Source organism: Notothenia rossii (assembly GCF_949606895.1).
Source record: "Notothenia rossii genome assembly, chromosome: 3".
NCBI classification, from domain to species: Eukaryota; Metazoa; Chordata; class Actinopteri; order Perciformes; family Nototheniidae; genus Notothenia; species Notothenia rossii.
Genome location: NC_136901.1, coordinates 68,301,146 through 68,325,808, shown reverse-complemented (window position 1 = coordinate 68,325,808; position 24,663 = coordinate 68,301,146). Strand labels below are relative to the sequence as shown.

Below are 24,663 nucleotides of genomic sequence, written 5' to 3'. Positions count from 1 at the left end.
CCATCATACAGCCAAGAGACTGTGAAGAAGGAGGGGTGGGGGGGTGAGCTCACAGAGGTCGCTTTGAAGTTTCTATTCAGGTCTTTGTCCCATTCAGACTGCTGGCAGTAGACATCTCTACTAGAGGCCCGGCCCCTCCCACCATCACACCGTCCCCTCACACACACTCGAAAAGAAAAGAAGGCACGTCCGCAGGTCCTGTCCATCACGCAGGCCTTAATTAGAGCGGATTCGAATGCACTCTTTTGTAGCCTCCTCACTCTCTCCTCTTTCTTTAACCCCCACCCGCACTCATTTTCACTCTCTTTCAACCGGCTCCCACCCTCTCTCTTTCTCTCATTCCTTTCCCTCTCTCCTCTAACCCCTTTTTCACTTTTGTTGCCCTCATTTTCTTGGCAGGGAGTGAGGCACCTCTCCAGACGTTTTCTTCTCCATGCCCTGAGCCCCCTACTATCCCCCCTCCTCTTCTTCTCTCGCTGCTTTCTCCCCCTCTTCCCCTTCCAGTCTGGAAGCTGAGTGTGACCTAATGTTTGACAGACAAGTAGCCTTGGAGAAAAGACTCATCTATCAGAGGCTTGTAATTCTATTAGAATGGACAGAACATCCCCCCCAGGCAAGCCTTTGGCATATTCTCTCCATCAATGTAGCTGTTTTCTAAACCCTCCGGGCCACAGGCCTACAAAATGCAGTTTACGCTAACAAATAATCACAGCCAGTTAATAAGGTGTGTGTCTCTGTGTGTGTGTTTGTGTGTCTGCATGGCCTAACTTTCTACCAGTTTTTTTTTCAAGGGGGAATTGTTGAGCGCAAAGTTCTTTTGATATTAAGCATCAAAGAACAATTTCTCTTTTTAAATTCTAATCTCTTCCGAGAGGCTAAAACAAGTATAATGCAGGGAACTGTGGCGAGTTAAGATAGGAGGATCAGAACCGGCTTCTAATCAAGATTGTTATCAAGATCCCCAGATGTTTATATGTAGACAAAGACGGCTACACGAAACATCCATTGTCGTGGCTTGTTATCAGACCTAATTACTGATATGAGAGGCGAAGAGAAGAGAGGAGAAGAGATGAGGTTTTGCTTACATCTCCTGCTGGGATGTTAAATTGCAGAGGACATGTTTAGCGCAGATTGTTATTTGTCTGTAATCAGTGCAACCCTGTCAGTCATGATGGTTGAGATGGAAAAAGGAGAGGAGGTGGAGTGAAGCAAGAGAAGGGGGAAAGAAAGAGGAGGAAGACGTCTGGACAGCAATCAAGCATACCGCAAACAGGAAATGCAAGTCTGAGGATGCCCCAGCTGTTGTGTTTCGGCCTCGCTGCTCTTACAGTTGAATCAAAGCAGCAGGAATAGCTCACACGACAACTTTTCAAGTGTCGCACTCCGAAAATAGTCCGTTTACATTAACAGACTTTTCCCACTATTATAACAAGCCTGGTGTTTGGAGTATTTCCATGTTGTTTGCGTCAATGCCCTAGTGTTTCCTTTAGTGAACACTTTACAGTGTGTGAGACGGACGGGAAACATGCTGCTAAGTGCTTATGTGTGTGGCTTTGAGAAGACGTGTTGTCTCACTGGTTAATGGCTGCTTGATATTGATTACAGCTGGAACGTCCGACTCACATGTTCCTATTCCTCTCCAGATAACGAGGGTTAACCACTCGACCCCTTACATGCCAAAGGGGCTCCGTTCATACCTGGATCCATAGCCCCGGCCTAAGCCACATGTCCCATAGCTCCAGAGAGGCCGCAGCCCTCGGGTCTCCGGCTTGGCCCGTAGATCACGGCCGTGTCATGGAGCCACACCAGAGGGAAATGTGCCAGACTTCATTAAGGGCAGATTAAAAGCAATCAGAGGCCACTTTAAGTGTGATTTATTTTCACTGTGAGGTTGCTGGGTCGACTGCAGGAACGCAGCGGCTTTACCCCGGAATGATGATGTCATGGTTTCATTGTTTGCGAAGTGTAAATAGCAGATTGGGAAGGAACTTTGTCCTCGGCAGCAGGGTTCATCTTGGAGTCTAAGAGAGCGGAAGACAAAAGATACACCCTCTTCTGCCTTACTGTCCCCCATTTTAGATCTGAAACAAATCAGAAGACGATGAAGATAGTATTCAATCGAAACCATTTTGCTTTTAATCATTCATTCAGAAAAGACAACATGTTCTCTCTTAATGAGAAGATTTCCTGCGTTCCTCTCTTTATATCATTATAAAATGAATATGTCAAGCTATATAACCGTCCACTTTTTTGATCCAGACTAAAACATTTCAACTATTGGTTGGATTGGCTTGGAATTTGGTAAAGATCTTCATGGTTCCCAGAGGATGAATCCAACTGAATTTCTTGATCCCTTGTTTTACATTAGAATCCAATGAGGTTGACTTTTTCTTCCCTTTAATGAAATATCTCAACAAATATTTGATGTATTGGTAAAATGTTGGTATACATAGTCATGGTTCCAAGAGGATGAATTCATCTGACTTTGGTGAACCCCTTGTCTTTCCGATCACGCCCCCATGAGGTTGACATATTTGCTTTTTAGTGACATTTCTGGACAACTATACTGGTTGGGTTGACATGCAATTTGGTATAATAGTCATGGTTCCAAAAGGATGAATTCATCTGAATTTGGGGTTTTCCTGTTCTTAAACAAGTTTTCACATACTTTGTGAAACATCTAAACTTTAGTAGGCTGGAGTGACACAACATATGGTACAGACATTCATGATCCCCAAAGGATGAATCCGATTGACTTTGGCAACGCCGTGTCTTTCCACAAACTCCCACAGGAAGTTGGCATATCAGTGACATCACTTGATAAGTAATAAATGGATTGTTATATTTGCTTGGAATTGTCATGGTTCCTGGCAGACTTTGGTAATGCCTTCACATTTAATTGTTCAATATCCCAAGATCTACTACAACAGGTAGATTGGCCAACACTTTTGCAGACATATTCATGTAGAGGATAAATCCTTACAGATTGTGGTGACTTTTGATCTAGTACCACCATTGAAATTGATATTAATATTAAAATGTCAACTTCATTAAATGTTTTAACAACTTTTGGATGGATAGCCATGAACCATGTTACATACATGCATCCCCCCCCTTCCCCTAGGAGGAAGTGTGACAATGAACAATAAAAGTAATCTTAACTTGCTGACTCCAATGGGAGGGTCTGAAGAGCGTCTGTGTATGAGCTTCAGTGATATGAAAGTACATTCACGCTATTTATAGAAGCACTAATCACGAACACCTATACACATGATGACCTCATTCCTTGGAAATGCCACTATTTTATAGGTGACTGTAAGAGGAGGGGAAACGATCTAATTGCCTACCGTGTGTCAGACTGAATGTGAAAGCTACGCTCAATACACTCCGAGTCCTTTATCCTTACGGAACCTTACTTTGTGTCACGTTGCATAAGGCTTTTCTGTTTGTGTAGAATAACGTGGACAGTCCAATACTCCTACATATCCCCCATAATCCTCTACTCATTATGATGCGCCGTTCTTCTGCCACATGTACTTTTAAAAGATTAGTTCTGATCGCTTCTCAAGGCACATGTCTGTATTGTATTGTACTTGGCTTATAATGTGTTTTTCATTCCACTGCTTCCAGGCTGTGGTTTGATCACACTCTTACAACAACAGCGTGGTATGTCCACCACTATCGTCCTGGAAACATATTCCTATTGGCTACTCATCTTAGTCCCACAGCTGTGGCCCTCGTCAAAGTTTTTGCACAGAGGCGTCTCATTGGCTCGCAGCAGATCAGGTATCTTTATGTGACTGTCTGATTGGCCGTTGAAGTATCAGGTATCCCAGATGTCTAGGCCATCAGACGGGACATACCAACTCTGTGGCAACTGGCCTGTTTGTTGTTACTATGACAACACTCTGATGGTCTCAGCCAGGCTGCTGAGGATGCAGCAATGGCAGAACTCCAGCAACACTTAGTAGTGTAAAGAAAGACGAAATGACCTCTGCAGACTTTTCCTCTGTTTTCCATGCACCTTGGAAGTAGCCAGAAGTGCATACTCTGATGCAGCCATGGTATCCTCACGCACACAGAAATATAAATACTCACAGACTGCATAATCATTTGGGTTTTGAAGCTGATGTTGAGCTCATTGTTTCGCAAAGATTTATGGGCTGTCAGGGCACAACGGGATGTAATAAGAAATAATTTCAGGAACCATAAACCATGTCTTTAAATGTCTCTTATCTCTCCTTTCCAATTATATTGAAGTCCACACTCCTGTATTCCTTCGAATCGATTTCATCACAACCATTAGGGGGCGGCATTGATTGGATAAATGCACTTAAATTAAGAAAAACTCTCTTTCTCGCCTCTCTCGCACGCACGCACGCACGCACGCGCACACGCGCGCACACACACACACACACACACACACACACACACACACACACACACACACACACACACACACACAAAGGGGGCACAGACATGGACATGATCAATTATGTGTCAAGCATTTCTTCCTCAATGAATGAATGGCCCAATGACTATAGGCTACCGACGGTCTATTGTCTATTGACACTAGAGACTAAGTTCTCATGCAGTTCATTATCCCAAAAGGGGACGACTAGAAGGAGATCCAAAGAGACCATTAATCATCATTGCTTTCAAAGAAGAGTAAAGAAGGCAGCCAAATAGCAGATACTGTAATCCTATACAGTAAATTCTATAGATTCTTGCGGGGGAAAACTAAATATAGAGAGGTTTACACTGAAATGATAGCCTCGGTATGGAGAGAAAATATTAGAAATTCACTACCGCTCTCTGACATAATTACAATTCCCTCTGGCGAGATTTTGATAGGCCTCTTATAGGAGTGTTATGGCATAAATGTTTAATCCCTGATCCCCGGGGACAAGCAGGTCCCGGTTTTAAAGGGGCCAAAGTTTTTGTTCTCCTGCTGACACTTTAACCCACAGCGTATCACGCCTACCAAAGCCTTCAGTATGACGAATAACTCCAAAGTCCATTTCAATTTGGGTTGATGGCCCGGGCTGAGGTGGTGGTGAGGGGGGTTGAGAAGTGGGGGTCAACCCAATAACAGACTCCCCTCCCTTCTCCCCCCCCTCCTCCTCCACGTCCCCATAAATGCCTTCGCTTCCTAGTTCGGACAGAGCGCTCTGATTGGCTGCGGCTCGCTCAGTGGGCTGTTCCCTCCGCGCGGCTCTCCGGCTCGGGTTACAGTTGAGCTCGAGCTGCTGCACTTAGCGGAGTGCACAGTGTTTTACACGGTTAAAAAAAGCAATACACCGGCATGGAATTGTTGCCGAGCGGATTTACAGCCACGGAGCTTGTCCGGTGAGCAGGTCTGCAATCCCTCGGCACTTTTTGTGTACGCAGACAACCCGGGAGACGTACAGTTTTTATTCACGCACCGGCCGCGCAGCATGTCCCAGTCGGACTAGAAGAGGCGACCCTGCTGGGAGCGCAACACGGGAACGCCGCTGAGAGCCGCGAGGAATATTTACAATAGAAACTCAATTCCTTTTGGAGAAGAATAGCAAAGGGCAGCAGGAGGCGGAGGAGTGAAAGACAACACTGGAATGAAGTGGACCTCGGGATTCCCAGCGTGCTGTGGAGTTGTGATTGATGGATGAATGTGGCCATCTGTAGGCTATATCCAGCGACAGGTACAGGGACATTCAGGGGAGCTTTGACAAAGACGCTTCCTCGGCAGCCGCATCGCCCCCAATTGTGTCCCTCTAAAAAAAAAAACTGCACTGCACGTCAGATCTCTCCAAGAAGGTTGACTCTTTTTTTCTCAGCCACAGGTCAAGCAGGACACTGCTTCTTCCCTCCTAGATCCGACCAAGAACCGGCGGATAGTTCAGTCAAGGACATCAGATCTGGAGCAGGTTTTAACAAAAAGGTCTGACAGAAGGACATGTATCTGATATCGACCACACATGCTCCCGACTGATCGTAGCTCACCTCCCCGCAGATAACGCGTTCCGTCCGACGCTCCGGGTTATCGGCTCACTGTCTTTTCGCTGTACTCAGATCAGAATGGCGGGACCCGGGTGTTGGAAGTATTACCTCTGGATCTTTATTTTAATGTGCAGGTCGGCGCTACCTTCAGCCAAATCGATGGAGACTATCATTTGGAGCTCGCAGAATTCCAGGTAAGTCTCCTGTTTCATTTTGTCCAAACATGCCAAAGTGTCTGGGTGTGCGCGTAATGGAGGACTAACTGTGAAAAGTTGCAATTGTGTGAAAGCTGTTAAATGTTCTCTTGCAATTATGAAAAAACGAACACAATGCAATTTTTTTCCTGTAATTGTCATTCCTGCGCCGCTCGGTTTTCTGCTGATTTATTTCTCAGTGGGGGATTTCCCAACACCAAAAAAACGCACAAGGTGCAGGCTTATACAGTGTACAGTAGGCCTCACTTAAAACACAATGATACATGGTTAATTTTAGTAATTTATGGCAATATTACATGCTGGTGTTTATTAACAAACGGAAGGAAAAGTCTGCTTGCATACTTGAGTTCTGACTCTCAGTGTGGTGAGAGTTTGTCCACTTATGCCCTGCAATTTTTCGTTATTTATATAATCACCTAAGTGGATAATACTTGAATAATACAAAAAGTCAAGGAAAGAATGCCACGTGTGTCAAAGTGTAGTCCAGTTTTCTTGACCATGGGTTCCTTCTTGTGAGGCCCTCCAAAAGTTTTCAAATTCCCACAAAAATGTGTGATAATGGTTTCAGATATCAGAGGAAGAAATGCTTGAAAGGAATGTAATTGTCCTAAACTGTCTTGGCTTTGATCCAGCCTAATTTCTCCACACTTAAAAAAAATCAAGGGCAACTTTCTCAAAAGCAAAGCAGCTGAAGCCAGATTCATATTATTCCCATCAAAACAAGCAGAGTGAGCCCAGACTGCTGATAATAAAATACACTCTGGTAACAATTATCACCCACTTAGACTTGACTCCCACATTTGCATGATGTTGGAAAGCATACATAAGGGGAAAATAAACTTAAAAAAAGGAAGGGGAGAAATAAAACCTCCCCTGTTTTTCTGTATGAGGAGCCGGGGAGCTGACCTTCATTTGAGCTCGCTGCACCAAGGGGAAATGGAGAGTAGCTCGACCAGCTTATAACTAGAATTTACCCATTCAAGTGAATCCATGATGTATCCCCCAAATGTCAGATGTCATAGGAGCTAGTTGTGCAGTCAGTGGGTATGAATATTGCTGCCAGGTTCAGTGGAGTGTGTGTATGTGTGTGTGGCCTGATCCTAATGGCAAGACTACGGCCCATCAGCTTTTATTTGAGTATGGCTGCAGATGTAGTGGAACAATGAGCTTCATCAGAGAGAGATATGACACACACTTATTCCACATGGACCAAAACCCACATTTTGTGTCAGGCATGGCTGGAGGGATGAAAATAAATTGGGGAGACATTTATTGATTGATGATGTCACCTGCAGGGAATGGCTTAGAAGGTTACCACTCCGTTTTTTTTGGAAGATCATTACTCCATCTGTTCCTCACAAAAAATAAATAAAAAACCCACGCCAGGCCTAATATTTCATAAAGTTTGCAGTGGAACAATAATGCACTCTGCAAAGTGTTCCCTCAACCTAATTATCCTGCTGCTCTGCGCTTAGAAAACAAAAGACAATTATCTTGCTGTGTGCAGGCTTTCGCAATAACAAAAGACAAACCATTTTTTCTTCTGAAATGTATCTGTCAGCAGAGGCGTCTGATAGGCAATAAAAAAGGGAATAGTCATACAGCAATCAGCATCTGTCTTCACTGTTTGTTGTTTTAAACACCACCCCTCTGTCTCGACCTATATTACTCCATAGTAATAACCCAGGGTGTATAGAAATGTACAGTACACTATCTCGTGACTTATCTAGATTTACGACGTCTTACTTCCTGTTCTCACTTTGGGGAGCTCTGCTGCCTCAGCTAATAAATTAATCTGGCCCTCTCCTGCACACTGTGCCACATACACACACCATATATAACAATACCAGTGCCTCCACACAGGCCATGAGTTATGAGACAAAGTATAGGAACCCAGCAGGTTTTGGGCCACGGTGTGTGTGTGTTTGTCTTTATATGTGAGTGCAGACTTATATGCGGGTCCCTTGGAGCCTTCCTGCTGTTATGGATTTCCATGTGAGGATGCTATCACTCCCGTGCCTGCATTATCAATAACTGGGGTTTGCTTAATTGATTTCCTCCCAGCGTGCCAGAACAGGCAACATACATCATCACTGTAGCGCCATCTGCAAGGAAACGAAGAAGAAGAAGAAACATGCCTGAGTTTGAGTTTTGCTGCAGGATGTACCAGACCTTTTTGATATTTAATTTGAAGCCGGATGAGTAAAAATGGCAAGAGGGATTATGCAGGAAGGGGGTGAGGGTGGAGAAGCAGCCGAGCAGAAGAAGGCTGGATGTGTCAACGTCCTCGGTCCGTAAAAAAAAAAAGCGCCTAACATTTGATCAGAGCAAATCGGATTAGTTCTCATTTAGCTGAGTGGGATTACGCCCCGAAAATGTCACTTTGTTATGACTGATCACGTCCCATTGGTTTGGCTGAAGCTAGCAATGTACCAGCATACTACACACACACAGTAACGTTCACAGTGTGCTGAGGAATTCTGCAGTGATGCCAATTTAATGATAATCCAACAAGGTTGCTATGAGTGGTTCCTGCCCGTCCTCTAACCCTCCTTAGCTAATATTTACCTCATGACCTGTAGCTACCACCGCCTGTTTGCAAGCAGCTCAATAGATAAACAAAATGATGATGGAAGACTGGCGTAAAAAAAACACACACACTTTGCCCACATCTGAAAAGATACCGAGAGGAAACAGCAACGGGCCGGCCAGGAGTCTGCTGCACTGGTTTTGAACTCCTCACTTTGCGGCGAGGCTTTTTGAAACCGTTTTTTCATTTTAGCCCGTGTTGAGTTTGAAGCCCACAAAATAGCAAAACAGGGAAAGTGAGGATAAAAGTCAGCTAAAGCCTCTGTTGCTGCAGGCCTTTACTTACTCGTCTTATTTTGCTGTCCGCTGACCCCAGCTCGCAGTTTAACAGTCGGCTGCTTTCGGTTTATAATGTGCTCGCACGGTTTAAAGGCTCAGGGAGTTTGACGATGATTAAACTGGATTTGATTACCACCGTGATATTAAGAAAACATATTTATTTTACCCCCAAATGAGAACATTTTCACAACACGGAGAACAACTTTGAAAAACACGAGGTGGCAAGATGTTAAATCAATTTCTCCAAAACTATTTTATTTGCCTGCTGTTAGTAGAATAGGTACACAGAAGGCCTCATTAAAGTTTAGTTTTCGTAATTAGCTGTTTCCGATAAGATAATTGGGAGGGGGGAAAAAAGTAGTTTTTCCTGTGAGGTAATTAGGAAAAAAACAGGTCTGCCACATCTTTGTTTTTAGAACAAGATGTTATCAAAGCACATTTTTTAAGGGCTCATTCTCGTACACGGGGAAACCATTGACTCCCTCAACGTGGTGTTTGGGAAATGCTCCACTGAGCTGACATTGAAATATAATGAGGATTTCAGCAGGAGTTGCTAAAACAACAAATTCAAACTGCCACAACCTGTCGAACAGGAGTGGGATGAAACTTAGGGACTAGAGCCGAAACAGGATTTTGGTTCTTCAGTATGGGTCACTGCCGAGAGGGTCAGAGGCCTGCTTTTGTTTCTTCCCCGCATGCCCCCTTTACCCCTTGCGATACACCTTCTCTCTCCCTGCTTCCCAGAGTCGCCCCCCTCTCTCCCCCTTTAGACTCTGATCGTGTTTCCCTCTGATAAAGATCTCATTACACACAGAGAGGACTCAGAGCCTGAGCCCCACTCAGAGAGAAAGAGAGAGGGCTGACCAATGAGAAATACTTCTGGAAAGCAACTGGCCCGTGGTGCAGTGAAGGCTCCCTGTGTCTCACTCTGAGGACAGCTGCGTTTGCTTTTACGTGCATACACTTCTGTGTCTACATGTCTGTTGTTTCAGCGGTGTGGAACCACGGATTCTTCGTTTGGGTTATCTTTTCGGGAGGCACCTGGGTACAGAAAAGGGGTTTCTGCTATTTAGGTTATTTCAGGAAAACAATTAAAAAAACTGTTTTTCCATCATGGTTTCACTCCACATGGACTCACTTTATCCACTGGTGGTTTGGCTTCCACATCATCGAAAACTGATCATTCAGCTTTTTTTTAATAGTGTTATCGATGCGTTTATTTCTTTATATTCGACCAGGCGTGCACGTGAAACCTGGTTTTGTTCCCCGGCTTTCAAAGCCTTTGTAACTCATTTTTAGGTTTTTTTTTTTTAGAGATCCCAACTGGTGCTCATGAGTCCCAGTTGGTTTTCTCTCAAGACATACTATAGGGACTGATTCACAACTGTAACAACAGCTGATGCAATGAGTCAGTTGGAGAAAGAGCAGACAAGATGAGTCGGTTTACGAGTTATTCGATCAAAAACAATCAGCTCTGACAGTCAATCAGTGGGAGGCGGTATCGATAAAATGTTTTTATTACTGCATCACATAATCAATATACTGTGATTTATTATTATGTCTAGAAACTCAGTTGTACAGCGAAACCACTTATGCTAATCCAACCACACACGATGGTTTTTCAGGTTTATCCAGGGGATTAAAAAACCTGACAGACCAAGATGTACCTCATCACCTTGGTGCAACAACACTGTTTATACAACTACAGCCAGAAAGTGTAATACAAAGAGAGAAACATATATTCACTGCATATCACTTACATAATGACAGAATTCTCCACTTTTCTATTTGATATGCTTTTAAATGAAAATGTGGTTGTCACCATGAGATTGTCATGTGATTGTCTAGACCAGGGGACTCCAACACGTCGACCGCGAGCTACCGGTAGCTCGCAAGCCCTCAATAAGTAGCTCGCCAAGCAAATCCAAAATATAAAAAATACACACAAAAAAATAGGAAATGTAATTAAAAGAATCTACAATATACATAAACGAAACCTCAATCATAGTGAACTCTATCTACTTACTACAACTCTATATCTATCTAACACCCCTCCTCCCCCACAATGAATATCGACCAATCACGTTCTTGCAACAGTTTAAACGGGGAGTGATTAGTGAAATATGGATAAATAAAAAGAAAGAATGCTAACTAGGTAACATAAGATAAGAATAAACAAGTTTAAATGATTAGTTATTGGTTGTGATCATATTCTAAAGATGTTTGGATTATTGAAAAGTATACAACTCCCTTTCATATGAGTGTTGAGAGCTGTATCCATAAATTCATGTTGTGCTCAAAGTGCACCAGATTGATGCATTTCACTTCAAGATTTACAAAACCCCCCTAGAGGAGGTGAGGTCCACCTCCAAATAAAGCAGGTTAAAATAATTAAACTGAATACATGTTCTTTTAGTAAACACTGAAAACGGGTCCCACAGACCCAAACAGCACACAAAGGTTAAAGGTCAGCATATAATAACGTTAAAATGTGCTAAATATATACACTGCAAAAAACAAAAAAAAAGAGGAGTAAAAGTAGCTCACGACTTGTTTTATTTTTTGAAAGTAGCTCTCATCCTAAAAAAGGTTGGAGACCCCTGGTCGAGACTAAAGTACCAATCATTTAATCCATAAAGTAACAGACAAATAAATCAATGATGTAAACAGGTTGATCAGACATCATCTTAAATGTACCTTAATCTTTAGAACCACAGTTGGCTAGACCCTCACAGTCGAGACAGAAATGGGCTTAGGTTGTCAGCTGTGATGACTCACAGAAAAGTTTCACAAACTTGTTGAAACTTTGTGCTACTCAGCATAATTGTTTAGTGTAATTGAAGTGGGCCAAAACAAACACAAAGTCTCAGATTATGCAGTCTTTAACTGTTGGGGTAATTTCAAGTCCAATTATTCAGCAAATTGCAAATGCAAATTATATAGCAAGTCATTATGAGTTTAATAAAAGTTGTGTTTGTTGTGACTCGACTTTTGTGTTCATGCTACAATTAAGGGACACTATGAAAGGGACAAGTATAAGCTCATGGAAGTGAATGAGTGCTTGAGAGTGCGTGTCGGTGTGCCATTGTTCTTTGTCCGGCCACAGAGGAGCATTAAGGAAGTGTTAGAAGCGTGCCAGTGTGCCCCCTGTGAAAGTGTTGAGGGCCGAGCGGTGGACGAGTGTGGAGTGGCTGAACAGAGGCTGCCTCACAGGCTGTTAGCGAGCCGGCTTCATTAGCTGCAGGCCTGGCTGGCAGCAACCAGGAAGTTCCCATCAGCTCCAGCTTTGCCAAGCAGAGGCACAGGCGCTGGAAAGCCTCCCTTTGCATTTCATTCTCGCCTGCTCCTCGGCTGAATGGAGCAACAAATGTAGAGTTACAGGAAGTGGAGGGGGGGTGGGGGGAAGAGAAAAGTTGAGCAAAAGTGGGGAAAAGTCTGCCTTTTGTTTGCCATCTTAGTTCTTTTACATAAGAGCAGTTGAAAATAAGGGGATTAAACAGGAGAGGAAAGGAAGCTAATGTAGAGCGTTGAAATGCAGCCCTGGGCTCAACCGCACATCCTTTCAGTCCAGCGTAGAGCTCCCAGATTGCTTCCATGTGTCAGTGCGAGGGGGAAAGAGAGGGAGAAAAAGAAGAAAGGGAGACGGGGAGAGAAAGTTGAGAGATTGAAAAGCAAGCAGACTTGGATTGGTGGAGATCAGCGGCGGTGTTGGACAGTGGAACGGATCTGTGTGACAGCCATCTCTAAAACCATTACCCCCGCGGCTCCGACTCGGGAACTCGTAACCTCCTCCTCTGGACTGACCTCATAGACTTAACTCTTTCTCAGAGAACCCCTCTGTGCCGTGGAGGCAGAGCTCATCAGACCCAGGCCCAAACAGCGGGCAGGCAAACTTAACAGCCAGCTGCACTACACCTTCTTTAAGACGTCATGAGTTGACACCGGCATACAGGCAGCGAGGGATCTGTTCCCCCAGTTTGTGGAACTCCAAAGACTTTTGTGAGGGAGGATTGAATTTAGTTAGTGTGCCAGGACTTAAGGGAAGGGGGTGAGGGATCCCAACAACCAAAGTAGTGTGATAGGACTAGGAATGCATGTTTATTATTAAGTTAAATTGTCATGGTTTGAGGGGAAGTATAGGCTGTTAAAATGCCTTAGTGCTTAACATAAATTACTCAGGATTCTTAATTGCTTTGTTATAAGTTTTAGGAAATGTTTAAGGAGCCTTAAATCGCTTTCCCCTACAAATAAAAGAAATATAAAAAATCTTAAGCTTGAGGTCTACTTACTATGTTAGTAGCAATTCACTCATGAGTTTTCAACAAAATTAGCAGAATTTATATTAGACAAAAAATAACGTTAACTAAAAGTACATGAATTGGTTTAACTAGTAGTTTTAATATTTTTTTCTAAAGCTTTCAACAGCATCACAACATTACAAAACATATTTTGGACCAACTTATCCTAACTCAAAGACAACTTAATAGCTCTACAAGAAATAAACTAAATATATATTCCGGATTTTTATTCATCTCCAAAAAAAGAGATTAGACAAAAAGGTACAAAGTTAAGAAAAGTATTGTAGACCCCAAAATAAAAAGATTTACTAACTCAAGGTCAACTTACCAAGTGTTCCAGTGTTAGTGCTTCTCTTTATCTTTCAACCACATCTACAAATGTATATATTTAAAAAAAAAATGAAATAAAAATACATCAACTTAAATCCTTACTCGAGGTCCATTTAAAAAACTCTAATAGTTATTTTAGCCGTATTTTTTGCTTTTCATTAAGCATTTTGTATCTGCTGATTTCATGGGGTAGAAAGACCTGAAAAGACAAGCTAGTGGACATCTTTTGTCAAACTTTTCAGTGTCAAGTATGGACTTTTACATTCTACAAAAAATATTTTTGTTCTGTCCCGAAAATAATTGTATTTGACTCAATAAAAAACTAAAAAAATATACATTTATTTTCTAATGGGAACGACTTACCAGCGGCTTCTTAGTGGAACTAAAGTGAGCTTTACTTTCTAACCCATAATATTTTACAAGTGAAGTCTGGATGAGGCATGACCGTACCCATGCAGCTCTGAACATATCATCAATGATCATCACGGATCGCTTTGTTCACTGTTATGAGAACACTAATGGAGTGGCAGTGTAATTGAATGGAGTGGTAGGATAATGGAATGATAAAATGATAAAGTAATGGAATAGTGGTGGTAGCGTTCCCCATTTCCCCAGAGAAACCCCCCTGTAAGTGTGTCAGTGTGGCAGATGGGCGGTCTGTAACATCCCCCCTCCCCCCACCTTAATTACAAAGCATCATAATCCATCTATGGCATACAGGGGCAGGACATGGAGACTATTAGGGCGAGCGTGGAAATGGCACAGTCTATAATCCTCGGGACTTTACCACTATTAGGCTCCCCAGGCCTCAAGCAAAAACCACTCATTTCTCCCGTAATCTTGTTTGAGAAGCCCCTTTATTACACCATGTGTGTGTGTCTGAAGATGTGTGTCCTAAACTTTTCAGATGTAACTGGAAGTTTGATTTATCTCTTTTTCCCCCTGCTTCATGTTTTTCCCACCATGCCCACAGACAAGACAGACTGCCCTAAAAAGCATTTGTGTGTGTGTGCATGCCTCCGTTAACCCATTCTGCCAAGTCTTGGCTCAGCCTTTTCTAAGCTAACTCCCAGCGTGATCTCGGTCCCCCTTGTGCTGGTGAGAGGAGTCTGAAGAAAAGGCCTGTGGGACTCCCGCTGCTCCCAGGCCCGGCCCGGCCCCGGCCCCGGCCCCTCCGCCCACGAGGGCCGGTCCTGGGATTTGCTGCGCGCCGGGGCTCTGTGTGGCAGCTGTGACTGACGCTTCAATCGCCTCTCCCTGGGACACCCCAGTGCAACCCTGCATTCCCTTTCACACCTCGGAAACGGGAGGAAAAAGACAATTACACACATATTCAGCAACCTCCCTCTCCCCGTCTTTCCACAATCCTGCATTTCTGATGTAGAGCTATTTACCACTTCTTTAAAAAGGAAAACTTTTCTAAAGTTTCAGTGTTTGGCCAATGAGTGCTTCTAAACAAATTGCAAATTAGTTTAGAAGTCTGGCCAGCCTGTCTGTATTTAAGTTGCTCTCGTTTATTCAATTTATTTCGAATAGCCCTCTTCCTGAGTAAACAGTCAAACCCGACTATTTCCTTCGCATTTCCCCTGATATTTAGAAAATGTAAGTAATGGAAAAAGATTTGAGCCTTAAAGTGGAGTTAATGCTATCATGTATGGATTGTCAGTAAATTGAGTTTGTCTCTGGGCTATTGGAGCAGGGACTCGTAAGCCAGCGGGATTTAAGTCTCTTAATTGAATTATTTTGATTGCTGACTTGATTGATGGAGTCAGATGTGGAGCAGTTTCCATGACTTTTTGTCCGACTAATTCTTCTTCCAATAGAGCCATACCAGACAGAGACAATAGGAACCTGCAATCAATCACAACCCAGCATTTCTCTTTGGTAGAAAAATGTGCCTGCCATCAGGTCCGAGTTCCACAAGCCATCCAGACTACGCAAAACCAACAATGACATCACATAGCAGAGCACTCTAAAGTCTAATCTTTCCATAATGCCATGCTAAACCCCGCAGAGACCCACGGCAGGGAGAAAGGCTTTTTTATGCCCCGGCGCTGCTCCTCCTCCCATGGCCTCTGGCTCTCTGCGAGTGTGCGTGAGTGTTAGTGTGTGCGTGTCCATGCATGTTGGGAAGAGGAAAAGAATTCAAGAATGAATGGAGATGTCACTGTCAGACTCTGGCCTCCACATGAATCCGCTCCAGAATGACCATATTGGCAGCGTGTGTGTTTGTGTGTTTGTGTGTGTTGAGTGAGAGAGACTGTCGGGGGTCTGCCGTTTCCCCTCCACGCCGAGTGGAGCGCAGCCCTGATTGGAGCACAGCAGGACACAGGTCTATATTTCATCTCACTCATATGAGGGAGGCCGTTTCATCTCCCACACACATGTTTCCCATAACATGTGTGTTTATTCTCCCCCATGATGTGGTTGGCCGTGGAAGCCTCTCATCTCTCCGATATTGGAAATAGGAGCGAAGGTCTGCTAAAGCAAACACAATATCTTAAACCTCTCCCCGCCTGCTTTATGAACTATGAAGAGAATAAGACCGAAGGCGTTGGGTTGACTCGGTTTAATGAGCACCCGTGATAGTTTTTCCTCTTAGGGCTGGGTAATATAATATTTCACACTGTGATTTTAGCTTGCTAATCTAAATGTGTGGCGCTCTCTCCCCACACTGCTGTCTCATCTTCTATTTTCCCCCTGCACTGAAAAACTTTGACTACTTTTAGCTATTCTCATCTGTCTCTCAAGTCCCCCCCACTGAGAAACATGACAGCCCCGAACCTCCGCCACATCACTCCTCTCTTCTCCTCTTCTGTCTCCCAGATGAAAGCTTTTCCCTTTGCAGACGAACCTTGGCGAGCCCTTTTCCTGCATGCCGGGCCCGGGCCTGTGTTGCTGCTTTTAGTAGCTCTGTTTGCTGCATTTTCTGATTTATTTATACACTTATGATTGTAGCACCTCGTGCATGTCAAGAATCCAAAAAGAAGGAGCCATGCATGTGCATTATGCTAGCTGAGTCCAATTTGTGTTTAAAATATACATGACTGCATGAATATATGTATCGCCCTCAGAAGCCCCTGTGTATCCGTCAGAGTCTCATTTCCTGTGAGTTGCCCTGCTCTGGAATGGCGTGGCGTGATCCTTGAAGGCGCCCCACCTGCGGCCACCAAGTAGAGCCGCCTGGTGCACCTCTCACACAATGGAGCGGTAGAGGGAAGGGAAATGATTTGGCTCCCATTGGAGGGGCTGGAGCAGTCGCTTCAAAGCCCCATGTCTGGCTGAGGCTTTAACCGGCCTTCTCTCTGCATTAGATTTGCGTCCTGTGATGAGCCTTTGAAGGGTGCAGGCAGTTCTGGCTGGAAATATTGCGATTGCGTTGAACGGGTGTTGGGGTGCCGTTTTTTTTCAGCTAAGACATGAAAGTAATGCATGAACAGTGTGAGTAGGCTGGACTAAAATTACGTTGACCCGAAAGGCACGATGTGACAAGGGAACAGCCGCTGCTGTGTCACGTTATGCCCTACACACACTGGGACACATATCACAGCGCTAGGTAGTGTGTGTGTGTGTGTGCAGCTGTGTTTGGCAGGCTAAGGTTTGAGTGTGCTTTACAGATGGCCGTAATAATGATCAGATAGCGCTTGTAATGGAGACGGCCCAGTTTGTAATGGCTTCCTAAAACAACACATGGAGCGTCTTTACGAGGCCACAATCCGCCCCGGTTATCACAGAGCAAACTGTGTGAATGAGAATAGCATCATGTCCAACAAGCTATTTATTAGCACGCATATCACACACACATTTCATTTTTAATACCCACAGCCCGCGTCTTGCCTCCGCTCTGCTTGTTAAAGGCGAGTGTTATCAGAGGAGACACAGACTCCCGCTACACCAGTTAGGCCGTCCTCCCCTTTTACATTCACTGTTAATGAGGCTAATGATGTGTGTCTCCGCGATTGCATCAGTCAATATGCTGTTCAATATGGCTTTTAGAACCCCACTGACAACTTAAGCATGTCCGCCTGGATAAGATCTCCCATTCGGGGGAGGAAAGAAAGAGCAACTAATTTGTCTTGGATTGGATGGGACATGTGTAGCTGTCTTTAACAATCATGCGGCGAGATTGTACGCAGAGAATAGACCCGTCACTCAAGTCTTCTGATAAGAAGCTGCTTTTAAGACTCAGAAGGCAGCTGTGTGTTAAAAAACACCATGTCCTAGTTAGCTCCTTTCTTGTATGGAGATCTGTTGTTTGTTTGGTGTCGATGGTTGTGAGCTGTTTTCGTCTGCTTGTTTCATCCCTCTTTTATTTGAAGGCAGATTTGGTTTCAGTCAAGTTTTTTATGTTTCAGGAGGGGTTTAGTTGGAGTTTTATGTCAGGAGGTGTTTACTGTGTTAGAGACCGGGGACATTTTAGCTTTACGCCTTTCACGGAGAGTTGACTTAGGAGTTTAATAGTCCCTGTGTAGTGATTACAGATGTGCGTTTTTTCACTTTTACTGCGCTTTTTTCCAACCACATTTATTCTTCTGTCGCATTAGTTTCAACACTTGTGAGATACTTCTTGGGTAATGGTTGTTGCTTCCCTCGGTGAGAAAAAAAGGTCTGGGCAGAGACCCCTGTGACACTGATAAAAGCAGTTTCTTTTATAAACCACACAGCCTTTGATTGATCTGTCCCGTAGTCCTGATCCCTGGGCTTGGCTGATTAAACCTATCCATCAGCTTCTCTTATCTGTGCCCTAACAGATCGAATGCAGGACTCTGAACTAAAACCCCTGTATTGTTGTAACACAGAAAGAGTCAAAGGCTAAGGACAGGGAGGGGAGAGGTTTGCTCAAGCTCCTCTCTTCAAGGCCTTTTAAACAAAGACAAAAAAAATCCCCACTATGTTGTTTTTGTAAAAAAAAAAAGAAGGTTTTCAGATAAGTGTCTCTCATGCTATTGTCATGAGAGACCTGCACTCGAACACTTTTAGAGTCGCGCATATTGCAATAACCTTTAAAGTAGGTTGAACAGTGGCATTTCAGATTGTTACAAGAGTGTTTCCTCTCTAGAGTGAAATCTGAAAGTAATGTTTCCTGTCCGCAGAGTGTCAGTTCCCCGCTACTGATGTGACCCTGCCCCGGTCACAACTCATACAGACGTCAGCCAGATAATGACATCTCTTTCACTGACAGGCTGTCATTCACACGCCTCAGCAAGCGGCGACACACACACTCTGGACGCGGACGTGCTCTCACACGGGCCACGCGCACGGTTGCCGTTACGAATCATCTGAGCGAATTTGCAAGTCAAATAGCCAGTTTCATAAAATGTGCCTGTTATTTTCTGAAATCAATGTGAGTTTTCTCATCTTCCGGGTGACTGTTAAAGCAAATACATCAAGGCCGTTAAAACGTGGATGATTGCGTGTCACTTTGCTCTCATTTATCTGCTAGCATCTATTACCATCATGTTGTCAAGTCAATGAAAACAACACCGGAACAGCCAACAGATGGGCTTTTATCATAAACAGATGTACGATTTTGAGACAGATTGTTAAAGATAAAAAGCCTCTTTTATCTCTTAGCTTATCTTAAACATCTTAAATAACCCTGATTTAGGATTGTTAGCATCCGGAAAACATCACTTAGTCCAACGTAAACAGAATTCTGTGGCAGATAACGATATGACAGCCCGCGTGCTGGTGGATACTCGTCACTTTTTAGCACGTCAAAACTAGATAGTGGAATTTTGCAACTTCCTACCTTATCAAGAAAACAATCATCCAAAGTTTACATAGACTTCCCTGTTGAAGATGGTTTATTGAAATCCTGTTGCAGCACGCCCTGCAGAAGCAGGCGTGGACCTGCTAGCTGAACTGTTGCCGCTAGTGATTTTTAGGGGGAAGGGGGTGTGAATACTCCCACAATGCTCTATGGGAGAAGTTGCCTGCGTGGCACATTCATTAACCTGGTATCTAGCTAATCTCCGAGCTAATTCATTTAGTCCTCCAAACACTCCCGTGTATTAATATTCTCTCTGTGCTCCTGCTCATGGGATGCAGTATAGAAACGTAGCCATGGCGATGATTGTGTCATTATTTTGCAGTCAGATGAGTGATATCCCAGAGGGCTGTCGCTGGGTTGTCCAGGCCAGTCGAGAGGGGCTGATTAGAATTGCAAATGGCGGCCAAGTGTTGTGTTTATTGTGTGTCTCAATATTGGAGACAATCAGGCGAATCAAAGCCCTCAGCTGGAGAGATGGGACTGAGGCACGGTGGGCCTCTCTGGTTGGCACCATGTCCTCAGTGCTTGCATAGTGCCCCCCCCCCCTCTTCTCCCTCTCTTCTCTTCCCTGTTGCACTCTCTCTTGGTCGACTCTGTGGTGCGTGTAGGTCCTGAAGTACGGGGCACAGCTGGAGAAAGAGAAGGCGAGACAGAAAGAGCCACTAAATCTAGTGCACTCAATCATCTGTAGTGTGGCAGTCCTCTCGCACAGCTGATAAATATTAAACACGCTTTATGATAATGAAAGCGCGGGCGACAGGCATAAATATCAGAGGGAAAGTGCTGAAGGATTAAAATGTCTTGTACGTTTTCTCATAACACACATTTCTCATTGATTTCATGGCTTCCTCAATCATTAGTGCTAGGAATTATCCGCTTTTCATCAGTGGAATTTCATCTTTCTCTCAGACGCCTGCGTGAGATGAGGTATGTATGGCGCTGCATATTCAGAACTGAGGAATATCCACATATGCATCCGCTGTCAAGCAAATGGAACCGATTGGCAGTGTTCCCTTGTTATTGTTGGGTGACAGACTGTGGTGCAAAGTGCCCTAAACACTCATTTTCGCCACAAATCACTTGTGAATTGTTCTTCCTCAACGATCGGCTATTACCCCATTATTGACTCTCTGTTTGTACAAGATTCGGCGGAATCCATCTGAAAGCCATCCAACGCTGTTGTGTGAGACAGGAAGTTAGTGCTTTAGCTCACCGTATAATTCACTCTGTCAGCCGCACACAGAGAGGCCTATCTTCTCTTGTTTCGCTACTGTTGGCTTTTAAAGAATGTGTGTGTGCACAATGTACATGCGAGAATGTGCGTGTGTGTGTGCTCATGCATGCATATGTCCCTGTTGGAACATAGGATAATTCCTCAGGTCAAACACGCTCCCCCTTATAGCACTGCATGACCAGTTGCAACAGGCATTTGTGAGGCCCAGGTACGGACATGCACAGTGAACAGGTATCGCTAGAGGGAAGTTACTGTTAAAGTTGATTTTTTATTGAGCCACACACGCTCTCTCAATCTCTCGCTGCTGTAGGCTAAATGAGAAACTAAGTTAAGAGGAATGTGTTCACACCCGATGGAAATCCTTCAGATGTACTGCAAGTTTTCACCGTGACTTGTGTGAACGGAGGGAAGGCCAGAAGCCATCGCGAGGCTCACATGCCTGAGATGATACGATCAAATGTCAGCAGCCTTGAAAGGCAACAGTCAGTTGCATGTGAGAAGCTGTGGCTTACACAGGCTGTTTAGACAGCGCTGTGTGCTGTTGAGCTTGACAAGCAGTTGATGAGAGTTCCTTAGAATTGTATGTGTGTGTATAACGAGAAAAAAGAGAATGCTTGAGAAGGGAGAGTGTGTGTCCTATCGCCGACGTGGCTGTTTGTGAGTGTGCGAAACTAAGGAGAGAGTTCATGAGGTGACATCTTGTCAGCTGTTTGACTTTCCCAGTTTCCCAGGGAAGCAGTCTCAAGAACAATGCAGAAGAAAACCACAAACCATCCAACAACAATTGAAATGCCACAAAAAAAATCCCTGGTCCTGTTTGTTGGTGACTGAATTATTGCCGTTGCTTGAGATTGGAGACAGGGGAAATGTGTGAGCGACTACACTGTGCTTGTAGCCGACACATATCACCTACCGGACTCTTCCACCCAGCCATCTCCCCGCACTCCTGACAATAGCAGGAATACATTTAAAAAAGCGTGAGTCAGGAGGGAAGGGGAAGCAAGATAAATATTGTCTCGGTATTTTTCCTCCGTCTCCGTCGCAATTGTCTCTCACACTGACAGATGAACAATGAAAGTATTTTGAACTTTGCTGCATGCTATCTTTTACTACTGGGTTCAGAACCGTGCTGTCAAAGCCAGACGTGCTCTGGCGGAGATTGATTGATTTGCTTTCTGTGTGCCATGTCTCGCTTTTGTTCTTCCAGGAAGCCTTAGGTTTATTTCCAGTATCCCAGACTCTCTGTAGCTGTGTCATATTAACACCTGTTAACAACATACACTCTCATAAAGTATCGATTCAGCTCCCCTTTGATCTTAAAATGTTGCTGTAACATTTAAACTGGAATCAGTTTGGCAGAGAGGGGAATAATTTTAATGATTTATATAATATAATATTACTATTGCATTAGAGAATGTTTGACAGTTTTTAAAATAGACTACAATGTTTGATTCTTGATAGATGAGACGCCACTCAAGTCTGAATGCTAAAGTTGAAGCTACATTAGCTTACTTTAGCATAGCTTAAAGGTTTCAATTAGGGGGGAAATGCAGCCTTGCACTGTACAAAGGTAACAAAGTCTGCTTATCAGCACTTATAAAGCTTACTAATTCACGTGTTGTATCCCATTTGTTTAATTTGTTAAAAAAACAAAGTGTAAAACTGACACATAGCAATGTTAGCCTACTGGGTGGTGCAGGTCAGATATGGTTTCCTTCCGACAGAGCCATTCGAGCTGCTTCCACTTTGTTTTTTTAGCCTTAAAGCAGCTAAGCTAAACGGCTGCTTCATATTTATCCTACAGAAATGACAGCAAGAAGTAGGCTATATTTCTCTAAATGTTGACGTAGAAAAAACTAATTAGTAATGGGTGTCAGGTTTGTTTGAGAGATGTCTTGTCGCTGAAGTCTCGCTGATTCGATTCCCAGATGCCCTGGTGCCAAAATTCTGCTGAACAGGGCGAATAACACCCCCTCAAAACCTGTGTCTGAGAGCCGACTCATTCGTAGCACAAGGTTGAAAAATTAGCTAACTTTAGCTACAGGCCGTAGCCTGACTCTCATACTCAATGGGCTTTTCTCTTTGCTTCATTATACAGTCTAAAACTGTCATCCCCAGAGTAATTTCTTAACCATGGTGAGATAGGAGGGCAATTGTTGAAAATTGAATTGAACCATGACTGGGTCCACGCAAGCCAAACAGAATTTAAATAATTTATAATTCGGAGCTGTGTGTGCTGTGCGTGCTTCTGTTTTTATTAATACATGTGAAGTGCTGATTGAGCAGCAACATTAAAGGGCTGTTTTTTCTGAGAAATGCTTTTTTTTTCTTTTGGGGGCTTATCGATGGGGTTTGAGATACGAAGCAGAAAATGGCTGCTGGGTAACAACCCGGTGCAAGCTGCGTGGGTTTGATAATGGTTATGATTCCGTTTCTCTCTAGTTTTCCTATCTCCCCCCCGAGTGGGAGTGAAACACAATTGGGTGAGTGTGAGAGATGCTATTGTTCGTCTGGGAGGTTCTTCTGCTTTCTCCCCTCCTGCTCTGCTCGCCACTGATTACAACCTCGCATCTCGGTCCAGCTCTTGACTTTGTGCTCTGCAGCTCTTAGTCCTGGGGGATTCCTCAGTCTACAGCCCCCACACCACACCACACACACACACACACACACACACACACACACACACACACACACACACACACACACACACACACACACACACACACACACACACACACACACACACACACACACACACACACACACATACACATACACATACACACACACCTACTCAGGCATGTATGGGCACACGTAAATCTGCAAACACAGTCACACTAGCACGCATACAGTGGGTTTCAGGCCAGGCGGGTTTGGCAGCGACTGTAGACTGGGCCTGTGGAGAGATCTTTACGGAGCATGCAGAGCCCATCTGTGGCTGCTCCTCAGTGATGGGAGGCAGCTGGCTGTGTGTGTGTATGTGTGTGTTGTGTCGTGGCCAGGGAGCTAGGGAAATTGGGAAGAGGTTTGTGTGTGTTTGGGTCACAGAGCAAACCCCAGAATGAGGGCTAAACTCAGGCTGAAACTGACCCGGCCAAATCTCTTCTCTTGGTCTCTTTTCTCTCCCGCCCTAACCCTCCAGCTGGAAGAGCTCAGTCCCTGAGATCCGGGGATGAATAAGTGGAGAAGCAGAGAGCACCAGTCTGGGCCTTTTCTCGCTGTCAGTGATACCGTGGATGACGTTCAATCACGACCGCATACACCCATGCTCGCTTAACTCCCCTGCTCTTAGAGAGGGATGGGCTCGTCATCCACAGAAACCACAGAGGCCATAAGAAGAAACAGATTATGCTCTTTCTCCTCCCTAATGACTTCTGACACTCTCCTCTCCCTCAACAGTGATCCTCAGCCTGTTTATCTGATAACAACGTCCACTTCTTTCCTCCTTGTGGCAAGGCCATCTGGGCGTCATCTTGTTAGCTCATTACGGCCACCGATGGTGTGATGCTAGCCCCTCATGTGACATCGATCGAGGGCAAGCATACTGAGCTTGTTTCGTGAACATGAGGGCTGTGTGTCAGTCACTCACTCTCATCTCTGTGTGTGTGTGTGTGTGTGTGTGTGTGTGTGTGTGTGTGTGTGTGTGTGTGTGTGTGTGTGTGTGTGTGTGTGTGTGTGTGTGTGTGTGTGTGTGTGTGTGTGTGTGTGTGTGTGTGTGTGTGTGTGTGTGTGTGTGTGTGTGTGTGTGTGTGTGTGTGTGTGTGTGTGTGTGTGTGTGTGTGTGGAAACTCGCAACTGTTATGAGTCACGCTGAATGTGATTTGCTCTGCATGCCAGCCTGTTGACTGAGCTAACTGAAGCTAGTGCTTGTTTGTCTGTGAGAGAGCGAGGGTGTCTGTGTTCACACGTACAAAGCAGTTCTCTGCATGGTGGAATTCAGGATATTCTGTCCCTCTTTTTTGTCGC

The 24,663-nt window shown here is 44.3% G+C and overlaps 1 protein-coding gene across 1 annotated transcript in view; it reads left to right on the top strand.

The window, feature by feature from the left end:
• Positions 1–5,220: 5,220 nt before the first annotated feature.
• efnb1 (ephrin-B1) overlaps positions 5,221–24,663 on the top strand; it is a 59,548-nt gene continuing 40,105 nt past the window's right edge. Inside the window, exon 1 of the mRNA XM_079672796.1 lies at positions 5,221–6,173. Within this exon, the coding sequence (XP_079528922.1) occupies positions 6,058–6,173 (116 nt within the window). The 5' untranslated portion in view covers positions 5,221–6,057. The remainder of the gene's footprint in view (positions 6,174–24,663) is intronic.